The sequence below is a fragment of the Protopterus annectens genome, chromosome 10.part0 (genome assembly GCF_019279795.1).
Source record: "Protopterus annectens isolate FY-2018-M chromosome 10.part0, PAN1.0, whole genome shotgun sequence".
NCBI classification, from domain to species: domain Eukaryota; kingdom Metazoa; phylum Chordata; order Ceratodontiformes; family Protopteridae; genus Protopterus; species Protopterus annectens.
Window position 1 is genome coordinate 1,224,610,449 of NC_056744.1, and position 14,650 is coordinate 1,224,625,098.

Genomic DNA, 14,650 nt, shown 5'->3' on the forward strand with positions numbered 1-14,650 from the left:
TTGTGGAATATTAAATAGGGAGGATGAATCCAGAGAGCATGAAGCTCAGATACTCTCCTGGCAGAAGTAATGGCAACTAGAAAAAGTGTCTTCCAAGAAAGCAATTTCAAAGAACAGGCAGCTGCAGGTTCGAACGGGGGAAGAATCAAGGATGTCAAAATTAAATTTAGATCCCACTGTGGTGGGGGGGGGGGGTCTCTAATCGGAGGTTTCAATAAAAAGATACCTCGAAGGAATGCCTCGCAAAGTTTGTGACATAATGTTGTGGTCCAAAAGGCCTATATGAAAATTTGAAATGGCTGCCAGTTGAACTTTCACTGTGGAAGAAGAGGATCCTGAACGAAAAATCTCAGCTAGGAAGTCCAATACTGAATGAATTGGAGCAGTATAGGGGTCTAAGTTCCTAGCTTTTGCCCAGAAAGAGAAACGTCGCCATTTACTAGTGTAAATCTTTCTGGTAAAGATTTTAAGGAAGCTACGATGATATCCCGTACAGGATTAGAAATCATAGGAAGCCTGGCTAAGGATGGAAGTGGAGCAACCAAGCAGTGAGGTTGAGAGAAGGTATGGATTGGTGCAGTTGACCCGACTGGTGGGTCAGCAGATCTGGAACCGGGTCCAGATGCCATGGCTGTACCAAGAGATAATTATGTAGGAATGGAAACCATATCTGTCGAGGCCAATAAGGGGCAATGAGAATCAACTTGGCTCTCAAGGCGGTTGCTTTCTGAATTAGCTGAGGTATCGGCGGAAAAGGGGGAAAAGCGTAAAGAAGTCCCCGGGGCCAATCTTGGGTTAGAGCGTCTCTGGGGGGATGGCCTGGAAGGGGGAAGAGAGAGAAGAAGTCTGGGCATTTGCTGTTTTGAAGTGTAGCAAAAAGGTTGCAACAAGGAAGGCCCCACTTCTGAAAAATCTCTTCCGTCACTGATTGAGAGACCACTCGTGAGGCATGAGAATAGCTCTGCTCAATCTGTCCGCTATGATGTTGGATTTCCCGGGGATGTGCGTTGCTATCAGAAACCGGTGAGAGGAGATTGCCGATTGCCCATTGCCAAAGTCTGAGAGCCTCTCGACACAGTGGATAGGACTTGGTTCCGCCCTGTTTGTTTATATACCACACTATGGACATATTGTCCGTTTGACTGCAATAGTTCCCAGGGGGAAGAGAGTTGTTGAGGGCTTGCAACGTTAAAAGCACCGCTCTCATCTCCAGAACATTTATGTGCAGATGGTACTCGAAAGGTTGCCAAGTGCCATGGACCATTCTGCCCTGATAATGCCCCCCCCCCACCCGATCAGGGAGGCGTCCGATGTAACCGTGGCAACTGGGGCAAGAGGAACAAAAGGTCTGCCTTGATGGATTTGAGGGGACGATATCCACCAAGTCAGATGCCTTTTGCAAGTTGGAGTTACTATGATCTTGTGACGCATGGGAAGTTGTTGAAAAGACCATTGGGTGAATAGCATCCATTGTAGAAGACGCATGTAAAAGCGGGCAAGGGGAAGAAGTGTTATAGCGGCCGCCATAAGACCCAATACCTTCAGAGCAAATCTGGCCTGAATTTTGTTGCTGAGAAGAATCACCTGGACGTGTCTTTGAATGCCCAAGATCCTTTGGTCTGTTACCTTTGCTGATAGTTATACGGTGTCCAATCTTGCGCCTATAAAAAGTAATAGATTGGCAAGGCGACAAGGCAGAGTTTTCGAAATTTATAGAAATTCCTAGCCCTCTGCAAATGTGAATGGTGTAATTTCTGGCTTGGAGAAGCTGATGCCTGGTGGTGGCAGTGAGGAGCCAGTCGTCTAGATATGGAAACACCTGGAATCCTTGACGTCTCAGGTGAGCCGTAACCACTGACATACATTTGGTGAACACTCTGGGGGCTGTAGTGAGTCCAAAGGGCAGGGCTCTGAATTGGAAGTGACTGGTCCCCAGCCGAAAGCGGAGAAATCTTCTGGAGCGTCTGTGAATTTTTATGTGATCGCACGCATCCTGAAGATCTATTGAGCACATCCAATTGTCCTTGCCCAGAAAGGCCAGAATGGACTGAAGCGTAACCATCCGGAATCTTTATTTCTTTACAAACTTGTTGAGTTTGCTCAAATCTAATATTGGTCTCCAGTCCCTTGTCTTTTTTGGAACTAAAAAGAACCTTGAGTAGATTCCGGATCCTATTTGGTCCGCTGGGACTGGCTGGATGGCTCTTTACTAGCAGTTTTGATATTTCTAGTACTGCTAGTTCCCTTAGACCGGGTGGAACATCTGGAAGGGTTCCCTTTTGTTGAATTGGGGTTTGAATAAAAGGAATTTTGTAACCCTCAGATATAATTGTCTGTACCCATTTGTCTTGAGAAAGGGAAAGCCAGGCTATTGGGGGTACAGAGATAATTTTCCCCCGACTGCCTCCGAAGGCGGACAATCTGGCAACATCTCAGGGATGCTGGAAGGGTTTGTCAGAAAGAGGCTCTCTGCTACCCTGATTCTGCGAACCACCTCTGCCCCTAGGGCGGCGTCTATTATTGTTACCCCCTCTGCCTCTGGGGGTAAACTAACTTTGTGCGTCAGACGTGACTCCTTGAGATTTGCGGAACCACATTTTCCCTCCCTTCTGTCCTTTGGGGTAAGGTCTTGAAGGGGTGGAGAAACAGACTCCTACGGCAGAAAGTCTTGCCATCTTGTTCGCATCTAGTCAAAGTGTCTTTCACTTGAGGTCCGAACAAGGTGACCCATCAAAGGGGGAGTTTGTGAAGAACGCCTTGAAGGGGTCTGCAAAATTACAATGCCGCATCCAGGACCGACGCCTTAAAGCCACTCCTGTGCCTGCGGCCCTACTCGCTCATCGGCTGCATAAGAAATGAGCCGCATGGAGGAGTTAACAATGGAGTTAAGGATTCCTAGCTGTGAGCTAATCTTATCCCGAGACCCAGCAGCTGACAGATCCTGTAAAACTTCTCCCAACTCTTTAAGAACATCTCTTTGGAGGCGGGTGAAGTGGCATAAGTAGTTCAGCGATCTCATGGCAGAAGTCGCTGAAGAAAAAAATCCACTTGCCGTACCTGTCCATAGTCCTAGAATCCTTGTTAGGAGGATGGACAGGTACTGAAGGATCAGCTAGTTCCTTCTTGGTGGCAGCAGCCACCACCATGGCATCAACTGGGACACCCTTTGTTAAATACTGTATCTTGTGGGGCCGTAATAAATTTTGAAGGCCTCCTAGGGATAGGTTCCACCGAATCCGGAGCCATCCATGCCTTCCGAGCCACTACCTCCATCAGAGGGTCGAAAGGCGGAGACACCCAGGAGGTGGAGGGTCGAGATCCGAACGCCTCCAGGTATACTGACTCGTCCTCGGAAGGATTAAGGGAGGGCCAGTTCCCCCTCTGCTTAAGGAGTTAAAGGATGTCTGAGAATGATATCCTCAGAGGAGGACCTTGGGGATCCCTCCGACTCATCCAGGTCAGTATCTGATGTAGTAGACTCAGGGGAGTCTAGATGTTCCCTCTTACATGTCCTCTTACGCAGGGGTTCACCTGACAGATCAGGAGAAGCCTCGGAAGAGGAAAATATTCCCAATGGGGAAACCTGAGGTGTTGGATCTCTGGGTCCGGGAGCAAGAGAGTGAGAAGAGACGTCAGCAGGCACTGTAGTGGGAGGAGCTGATGGAACTGTCCGTTGACTAAGCCCGGGGGCTAGTGCACTCCTCATCACCTCGAAGGCTCCCCCGTCAGAGAGACCAGAAAGTTCCCGCTCCGAAGAGATAGGAACTCCAGGCCTCACAGAGAGGGAATGCTCAGAGGCAGATGTCGGGGCAGAGCTCACCAACTCCGAAGCTCCGAGGGAGAACGGGGTCGGACAAGGGTCCGATGCCACTCGCCCCTTCGGAGCAGACGAGGGAGACCAGACGCCCGGATCCCTCCAATGAAGGTCTCAAGGAGGAAATCGGAGCAGAGGACGACTGAGCCGAAAGGGGTGGTATCGGCTCCAAAGCTACAACGGTGCCGGTTCCGAGGAGCTCCGGCTCCGAGCTCTGTAAGAGAGTCGAAGGAGGAATGTTTGGTGGATGTGAAATAGCTACCGTCTGTTGAGATGGGCTATGGAGTATTTGGGCCAATGCCTGAGACTTTAATAGTCTACTCACCACTCTCTCGAGGTCATGAGCAGACAGCCTGGACGACCGAGAAGAACGGCTCCGCTCCGAGAGCAAGGGTGATCTCGGAGCCGAACGTATGGATTCCACTGAAGGGGATCGATATCTCTTTTTTGAGATCGATGGAGCCAACGGAGCCGAAGATACGTCGGCGCCAGCCGGAGCCGACACAATGTCTGGATTGGGCAGTATCGGCGCCGGATGGAGCTGATACTGAGACTGGTACGGTGGAACGATCGGCTCCGGCCAGAGCCGATCTCGACCCTGGTGAGGGTGAACCCGAAGCCGACGGCTTGGAAGTCTCAGCCGAAGGCTTAACAGGTTTCAGGGCTTCCCCGGCGCCAACTTAGTCAGGGAGCTCTCGGGCTTTAATAAGCCCCTTAATATCAGCTTATTTCTTCGCTCCTGCAGGACTCTTGGGCTGAAGGCATGACAGATAGCACAAGAGTCCTGCAGGTGCAAAGGTCCCAGGCAATGAACACAAGTGTGACCGTCTGTCAAGAGACATCTTCTGACAGCACGAGTCACGCTTCTTGAAGCCTGAGACCTTAGTGTCCTTCGACATAACTGTGTCGAGGAAACACAATACAGTAACACACACACACAAAAACACACTCAATCCAACAATTTAAAATAAACAGGGATAACACACAGTCATACACAAACAATCCCCGACAGGAAAAAATTTAGGGAGGGGAAGGCCTAAGCCTAAGCTAGGGAAAGGGAATAAAATACTCGAAAAAAGGGAACACTGACGGGAATAGGGTTAAAGTAAGTCGTTAAAGTTAACAAAAAACAATTATATACATAAATTTAAAGGGGGGGGGTAGACGAAAAGTCTCAAAAACTATTCACTTACCTAGAGCTGGTAAAAGAAGGCACCTCTTTAGCGAAGCGGCAAACGAGATCTGGGTAGTCTCCGCCTTGCATCATGGGGTATAGGGTTGCCTCGAGCTGGTAAAATTAGCTCTCGAGCTTAGCAAGTGCCAAGTCGGAGCCGAGGATCGGCTCTGAACCCATCCAGCAAGAATTAAGGCGAGACTGACAACTTAACATCCATTAATGTGATATACTTAATTCTTTTTAAGGTCTTCAGGTAAATAACTGCTCTCTCAAAATGCAATTATCTAAATATTTAGAACTGCTACTGAAGAAAAAAGGCATTTTAGATGTAGGAATCCTGTGCCCCATAAAAGTCCACTAATTCAAGTCTTCCACATAGTACACTTGTATACCGCTGCCAATGAGCTGCTTATGCCAACAAGCTTGTTTACAGTTATGAATTTACAATCTGTCCATTTTATCAGTTCACTTATCATTAGCTGGATAGTACAGTACCTTTATATCACCAATTATTGTTTCTGCATTAATGTCATTGTCACAGTTACCAACATCATACAGGAAGATCTCATGTGGGTCTGGATCGCGACTTAAAAGTTTTCGTTTGCCTGCAGGTATCTCCTCAAAGCGAACAAACCACTGCACTACAGCACGTTTAATGCGATGTACCTCTGTACCTAAAACAGACCAAATTTAACAGCATTAAAATAAAGCATAAACTTTTATAGCATAAAGCATAAACTTCTAAAACTTCAGGCAGTTAACCACACTTACTAGAATCAGCAAAATTTCAGGGAGACATAACATTAGACTAGAAAACCTGACAAACTGAAAAAAAGTAGGTTGCCTCTCAGCACAAGTGACATATGCCACTAGAACTCACCACAATAGGAAATGCAACCAATTTTAAGTCTAAGAATGTTAGTGTTGTAAAGCAGTATCTAGTGGGATTTTTTCCAAATACATTACAGTTGCAATGTTTGCGTTTTCATTGAAAATATCTGTTAATTAAGCAACAGTACATACTAAAAGAGTAATGTCCAAACAAGCACCACAGTTGACAAAAGAAAAAAAAAATCATGATTAAAAAAGGATGAGGTCTGGAAAAATTGGTAAAAAATATGTCAAAAAGGATGAGCAAATGTACTATACCAACCCATAAGGCAAATAAAAGCCAACCCTAAGCATTTTTGGCCATCACTAAATAAATTACTCTAACTTTGCAAGATCACCACTCCCTTTCCAAAAAAGGGACAATATGACAGAATGCACCTTCATCCAGTCTAATTCCTACTTTACATAATCATCACCTCTATTAGACAACCAATACATCTGCCCCCCTCTCTCTATCCCTGTCCAATAAAAAACAAACTCACAGCACTTCAATTTTAGTCCAGCACCTACCTCACTCCTAATGAAGTCACTCCTTAAACTAAAAATTACTTTTGTAGCTGTAGACAAACTACCATCAAATTGGCGCACAAGTCATAGCCTTCCCCGAGTCTATACTAATAGGTTCATAGCAGAAAGATGCATCCTCTCACTGTGGAAAAAATCCTACATCATACCACTGCACAAAGGTGGCACATCTGCAGAGTTTAATATCTACAAATCAATAGCAATTCTCTCCCCTCTCCAAAATATTAGATAAATGCATCTATATGCAGCAGATTTAATACCTTACCCTCACATAACCTGTTCTCCAAAACACAACATGGCTTTAGGCCCCAGCACTACTACATTTTTCCAATATAACCTAACATAGAAATAATTAAGAATGTAACAAAATATGAACTACCACATTGTAAAATACCAGTTATTTATTGAGACACTCAGTGTAAGTGCTTTCGGGTGAAGTACCCATCAGACAATTCACAAATAAACTGATTCACATTTAAAACACAAAATAGCCAATCAATCACAGTCAATACTGAGCCCTCCTCATCTTGAGGGCGGGTTTAATGGGAATAACCCCATTCATCCCAGGTGGTCTGTATGCACATCTCCATAATCCATTTACTTTCATAATTCTGTCAAATTGCCTACATCACCCCCTCTCCTGGATAACAATCTATAACACCATAAATTCAAAGGTATGCCCATTATGTTCACTTATATGTTGGTATAAAGCATTGTGGGTGTTACCTGTACGTATTGCAGACAAATGTTACACTATTCTATTTTAATTTACAGTTGGTTTTACCCACATAAAATGAGTGGCAGTCCTTACAGTGAGCTAAGTAAACAATATCAGTCATACGACCATCTGCATAGGATGCCAATGAATATTGTTTACTGGTAACAGGATGAATAAATGGATTGCTCTCAATATACTTGCAAGCTTTGCAGTGTCTACATGGGAAAGTTCCCTGATGTGTAATATTATTAATGTATTTCCTAGGTCTCTCATTACATAACAGGTCTTTTAAGTTTCTATTTAGCTTAAAACAGAACACTGGTTTAGGAGTTATAATTTATTTTAATCATCTGTATGCAATATACCCCAGTTTTTCCTGATGCTATCACAAATACCTCCTATTTTATTTTATTTTACATTTGTTGACCGGGCTAGTCCAACTGGATACATGTCCATTTTCAGTAGAGGCCCGGGGAGAAAAGCTCCACAATAGAGAGAGAAAAAACATACATTTGCATACAGAAAGAATTCTCATTAAACATGATGATTAAATAACAAAGAAAAACAACAAATTCAAAACGGAAACATTCACATGTTATACGAGTAAGCTTAACATGGATACGTTGAGCAACAGGGAGGCTAAGATTATAAGCTCAGAGGAGAGGGAAGAGACTGAGGTGGTATGAGACATTTAGGATTAGTCTGGTTTGGGACATGGGCATAGCCAATGTGACAAAGAATTCTTTAAGATTGTTGTTACTATACTTCAAAGTTACTTTTAAGGGTTGCTTCAGGGTCCCTGCATTATTCTGGTAATCAGTTTTATCACAAAAAAAAAAAAAAAAAATCAAGGTTTCGCCTTAGTTCGTCTTTTGTTAGCACACTCCTGAATTTATTTTATCATCCTTGTAGCCTCTCTCATGAAAAGTATGCTGTAACTATTTGTAACGCATTTCACTAGTACATGGCCTAGATGTTCTGTAGAACTGTCCCTTGGTTATATTAACAAACACATGCCTAGGATGCATGTTATCCTTTCTATATAGCATGGTGTCAATTGCATCATGATCACTTCTAGTTCAACATCTAGAAAGTACATATTGTTATCAGGGCAAGTCATCTTGACTCTCAAAAAATCTGTTGTCTCCAAATAGGCTACAAAGTCATAACTCATCACTAGTGCCCTCTCATAACAAAAACAAGTCTTCAAAAATGTGCATTATACTTCAGTTGTTGCTGCCATCTAAACATAGTCAAAAATAGCCAGATTCTCCCAGTATCCTAACACAAGGTTGGCATACAAGTTCGCACAGGGGGTGCCCATGGCTACCCCCCTATTCTGGCGATATAAACCAATCGGCAAACATGAAGATATTACTTAAAACACAATTCAACAATACAATGATCCTATTAGCTTGAATGGGTGTTAAATCAGTATCATTACTTAAAATTCTTTATAAGGCCATTAACCCATAGTGTTTAGAAATAACTGAATAAGCTATTTATATCCAATGTTACATCTGCCATCAGTCATTGAGCTAGGATAAGAGTGTAAGGACGGCAAAAAAAAAAAAAAAAAAAAAAAAAAAAATCACCGAATCTTTCAAAACCCTAGGTAATTTACTTAAGCAACCCCTGAGTTGAGATTCTATCCAGATGGAGGCATGTTCTGTGACCCAATCACTACCAGAAACAATAGGATGTAGGGGTGGGTTCTGGAGATATTTATGTATTTAAGATGAGCTTTGAAAATTGGTATTACAGGGTGTCCCACCCACAAAAATCTAAAAATAGTTTCCATGATCTGGTTGCTACTTTTTAAATTAAAAAAAAGATTGCGCTTAACCCTACTGATAGTCATTGTTGTTTCCAGGGGTGATAAGTGCTGGTACGTAGTATTATCACTAAGCATATCTAAAATCTTACTGTTATAAAAATCAGTGCTCATCACAACTGCCCCTTAGATGAATGCAAACGTATGCAGCACATTCAATACCTTACACTCAAATAACCTGTTCTCAAAAACACATGGCTTTAGGCCCCAGCACTACTGCACTACTACATTCTTCCAATATAAACCAACATAGAAATATTGGTCTGCTTGTGTCCACCATGTTCTTAGACTTGTCAAAAGCATTTGATATGGTCTCGGACCAGCATTTGCTTGTTTGACTCTCCTCAAAAGTACTTTCACAAGGCAGCAAACCTACTCATATTTACTTCCAGTTACTACAGGTGTCCCTCAGGGCTGTATCCTGGGTTCTCTCCTATTTAATATATTAATAACCTCCACTCACCATACTAGTTTAGTTCAGTATGCAGATGACTCCACGTTAATATGTGCAGCCTCAACAATAAGTAAGCTCCAAGACACTACCCAAAAATATTTCTCCTCTGTAGAAACTTGGTTGAAACAATCAAACCTCCTACTCAACCCAAAGAGAAATAGGTTAATACTTTTTACCTCAAAGTTGCCAAAATAAAAAGCAATCTTTTACCATAAAGTCAGCAAATACTTTTATTAAAATTGCAACTCACAGTGAACTTCTAGCCCTTGAGGACAATCTCTAATATGGACCAGTATATACTGTACACCATTAAATCTACACACCAGAAACTAGGCTCATTTTATAATATCAGTGGACTCCTTGCAGAAAAGGCAAGAAAAATTGCAGCCACCACCTTTTTGCCCACTCTTATACGCTGCCCCTATCCTAACAAAATTAAACTAATTAAATACTCAAAGTGAGAAACTTGCCTCCTGCTATAACATAGCTAAATTTGCCACCAATCTCCCTCATAGGGCCGACCATTGTCATAGCTTAAAGCAATTAAACTGGCTTGAATTACACAACTACCCAACATATTCACAACCAACTACAGCACATGAACTCAATCATCCAGAAAAGTGCCCTGCACTACAAAACTTATTACTGCTCTGCTGTCCAGCAACAGATCTCTGCTCTAGTAAAAAAATTCTTATTTACAATTCAAATAAATCAAATAATGTTTAAGGAAACGCGCTCTACTCCCACTACGATGCTAAACTCTGGAATAGTAGCCCCACACAAACAATACTCTCGAACAAGCTCAATACTTTTAAACTACTAAAACAGCTTAACCTTGTGATGAGCAATGTGCAGGACCAGGATTGGTTAAGACTGTGTTCACCATGCAATACTTTCCAAATACTCTCTTTAAACAGAATAATCTCAATCTCTCAATGAAATAACAAAACAATGTTTATATACAACTACTGCTGGTACAATCCCCCAAGTTGCACGTGGGCTCTAAGATTTTTCAGTTATGGAAGTTACTAATGTATAAACCCAACTACTGTTTGTGTATAAATATAAACAGAAATCTAGCTACTGTTTGTGCAAGTAGAACTTAGTATAACACAATACAAGTAAACGGAGCTTTTCAGGCCGCCGCTGAAAATGGGTATTACCCAGTCAGATTTTCCCAGTAAACAAAAGACAAATATCTTTCAAAAGTACAGAAAATTACATAAACTTAGCTAAAATGGCTAAAATGGCTTATGCATTAGCCAATGAAATTAAGTCACTAGATCAACACTGCAAACAGGTGAAAGTAAAAAAGGTAGCCTATGTAGAGGATTAAGGAAGCTGCACACAACTGTAGCAGCTACCAGCAATTTTTTTTTTCTTTTGCTGAACTAACAGTTGTCGCACAGTGGCATAGCAAGTGGGTGAAATTTAAGAACAAAGCTAAGTTTCTCCATCACCAGATGATTTCTTAGTAGTAGTAAATATCATTTACATGTTAAGCATTCTGACGCGTTTCTTTGAAGATATGCATGCATATCTTGCTGGGATATAGAGAATTATGAACATTTTGCATGTAAAAAAAAAAAATCAGACTTTCGTTTTGAAGGATTTGTAAAGATTTTATTCAGAAATTACAGGGACTCGATTCATAATTAAGATTTATACTTTGAGGCACATGGTACCCGCAGTGGTGGTGCTGCGGTAGTATTGTCGCCTCACAGTAAGACGCTGTCCAGTTCGATTCTCAGCTAGATCGTCTTCTGCATGGAGACATGAGTGAATGGGAGTACCTTCGTTAAAGGTTGTGCATCAGGGCTGGTAACTCGGCACGTGAAAATCAACTACCAATCATTAGCAGACCAGAGTTCCGCTGTGGCAACCCCTAACCGGGAAAAGCCAAAAGACACCAACAACTTTGGGGAACATGGTACCACAGGGTTATAAAAATGTCACTTAAGATTCCACTAAATCAAACACTGTGTTAACCAGGATGGTCTGGTTAAAGAAAATGACAAAATGGCCATGAAGAAGATCTCCGCTGGCATGTACCAAGTACAATATTGCAAATGGTAGCGCAAGATGTTGAAGTTGTCTGTATGGTTTTACAAGTCACACACGACATAGTAACAGTTGTGAAATTCTAATACATATTGTACATTTCAGTTCTGCTTCATTAAATTTCAATATCAAAATTTTCACATACAACACTTGTTAACCCCTCTACTTTAGAATATACAACTGTTAGAACTGCAGAAGTTGGTACTTAGACGAGGTACATTTAATGAAGGAGTTGGGTAATGATCGCAGTAAAGAGTGGGTAGAAGTGAAATGAAGAGATAGCCAAAATAAAGGTTTTGGAATATTCTAATAAAAGACTGGCAATCCTATTAACAGCAGTGTTACAGTTACTAGACATATGTGTTTGGATATGCAAAGAACATAAAACATTGAACTATTTCCTTAAACAAGAAAAAAAAAAAAAAGTTTGATTCAGTGATTCAGACACCATATCCTAAGGTACAATACTTCATATTTTAGCCAACTACAAAGAGTGTCACAATTATTGATTATTTGCTAAATTAACAATTCATTTATGTTAATTTAGGGATCTTAAAAAGCTGCACTTGAACAAAATTTTCTACTGTTAGGCACTTATTTGGTTTGTACAGTGCATATTTTGAACCAAGAGAAACGATTATTCGGTAGCATTATCTTTTGTAGTGCCACCTAAGCTATTTTTGTGATGATGCTAGGCAAGAAAATAGGATTGTGCTGCTTGTTGCAAACTGTGTGCTCTGTTAAAAATGATTTTGATTTATTGAATATGCTAAGTTTTATTTCTTGATAGGATAGGCAATATCATGGTCAAACCACAGTTTTTTTGTCTACGATAGCCCCAGTTTAGCTTAGCTGTCTTTTAAAAGTTATAATTTTGAAATCTATACCAAAACTCTAAATCAATTTTGTGGTTAAAAAGGATTGTTTTTGACATTTAGTGCTATACACGGTTCTGTAATCCATTTCTCAGTACTGCTTATGTGTTTTGGTATGACGGTCTGAAGGCTGTTCAAGATTTCAGATGCGTACATCAAGTGTCAATATTTCTGTGTATTGTACTACATGCCCTAGTCACCATTTTATATAAAACTACCGATATGTTACACATTAGACCCAAAATATTTTGAGACACATCTACTGTGAAAGGTTGTAAGTAAGCTGGCAATACATGTACTCAAACATTTCATGTAAGTAGGTCTTAAACTGGCATACGTGTTATCTGTTATACTGGCAAGTCTTACTGGGAATAAATGATACAAGATGCGACATCCCTCCTCTGGGATCAAGGCGCCTCAATCCTCACCACCGACACCGGTGGAGAACATTCATTGAGGAGGAAGAGACAGTACTATCAGATGCAGCTCTCTGCACAAGTACAATTTCTCTTAAGAGCACACAGGGAATACACACTCTATTCTGGGGGCTGGGCTTTTTCTCCAGGCCTTAAAGAAGATTCCCCACTGACACTGAAATTAGAGCCCAGTGTTCCTGTTTAAAGTAGCTCTCACACACACACACACACACACACACACACACACACACACACACACACACACACACACGAAAGGCTGGCACAGCTTACCTGCTTTGTCACCTCCACCCAGACTGTAAAGGTAGACACACTGCCACCAGAACAGCCAAAGCCAGCAAATCTAAGCCTCCTACCAGGGTACCCAATTACTCTTAGTAACATTAATGATTATACAAATAAAAGTGGTAACCAAGCAGCATGATTTCCAGGAATGTGGAGGCACAATGCCTCTAAATAAAATGCAAGTGCTCTCAAAGGTTAATTTTCTAAAGGACCAGCCACAATGAAATGTATAGATATGTAACAAAAGGAGATCTGCCAGCCCAGCTAGCTGGAATTTTGTAAATAATTATATGCCATTTGTGAATATCAACATGCTTTATATACGATACTCGTGTTATAAAATGTATTACAACTGTGTCTCAGGTGTGTTTCAAACTGCTGGTACAAGAGTGTGCTGAAAATGTTTTTGCAAAGTGCTTAAAAAGTAACCAAAGCATGCCATACTAGAATAAAACAGAAATGTACCTGCACTATTTTAACTGTTGAGATGTATATATTTTAACAGTGGAAACTGGAATACAGAAGGTTAACTTCTGAAAAATATTATGTCTAGGCCATAACAAGATGCTATATTTCAGTTTCAGTGCAGTAACAGACACAATGTCTAGAACTAGGGAACTTTCTGTATTGTCTTGGAAGCGTTTTATTGTTTTATGACTTATCTGAGGGAAAAGCCCTAGTGTACGTATTTTTACAGGCAGATGCTAAATACTGCTACCTTTCAGCAGTTGGGTTTTACCTGGGATAGAGTCAAATGACAAGAAATTATGTCATTCTGCAAGCTAATAATTTGAGATATTAATTTATGAACTCTCAGAAAGACTCTGCATTCTGTATTCTCGCTCTGACTTGACATCATCAGGTACAAGATCCATTCACCATACATCTGCCTTGCTGCTCTAAGTAAGTACACTAGGAACAATACAATTCTCTTAGATATAGGTCAAGAATACAGCAAAGTTTATTTTAGATATTTTTCTTTGAGACTGTCCTGCAATGTTGTTTTAAATATTTCCTGTAATTCTGAACTCTGGTATCGCTATAAATATATACAGTGTATTTTCTTGTTCTTTTAATATTTATTATTAAATAAATTTAAACCTTTCACTGTGGCTGACCTCTCTAGAGATATTTAAGCTCCGAGAGTACCTACATTGGTGACAATGTGTAGGCATACTCCTAATAACCTTGTTCATGGTCAAACTACCTAGTACGGACAGTAACATTACACATTAAGGCCCTTAAAGGGTGTCCAATCTTAAAGTAGCTGATAAAGGAGTTGGCTGCTGGCAGTAATACTTACCTTACAGTTCTGGGCAAAAGGGGGCATAGCTAGCAAATCTGTGACAGCCTTTCCCAGGTGTGTGCATGTAAAAAATCTCCAAGAGTGTGTGTGAGTCAGCTACTTGGGCAGGGACATGAAGCACTGGTTGGACAGAGATAGTGTTGGAGGTCTTGGTTTGTCCACTCAGCTGAGACCTCAACTCTATATACTGTGCCAGTGGGGAGTATAATTGGGAATCTGGAGAAAGAGGGAGAAACCAGCCCCAGACTGACTGGTCTCTGTGTGCTCTTAAGGGAA

General features: G+C 41.4%; 1 protein-coding gene across 1 annotated transcript in view; it reads right to left on the reverse strand.

Moving 5' to 3' along the window:
- The window catches only part of ORC1 (origin recognition complex subunit 1), a 967,334-nt gene extending 961,186 nt beyond the window's left edge, over positions 1-6,148 (reverse strand). The window contains exons 1-2 of the mRNA XM_044086852.1: positions 6,145-6,148; positions 5,487-5,665 (exon numbers count right to left, since the gene is read on the reverse strand). Coding sequence (XP_043942787.1) covers positions 5,487-5,665; positions 6,145-6,148 — 183 coding nt within the window. The remainder of the gene's footprint in view (positions 1-5,486; positions 5,666-6,144) is intronic.
- Between the last annotated feature and the right edge of the window lie 8,502 nt (positions 6,149-14,650).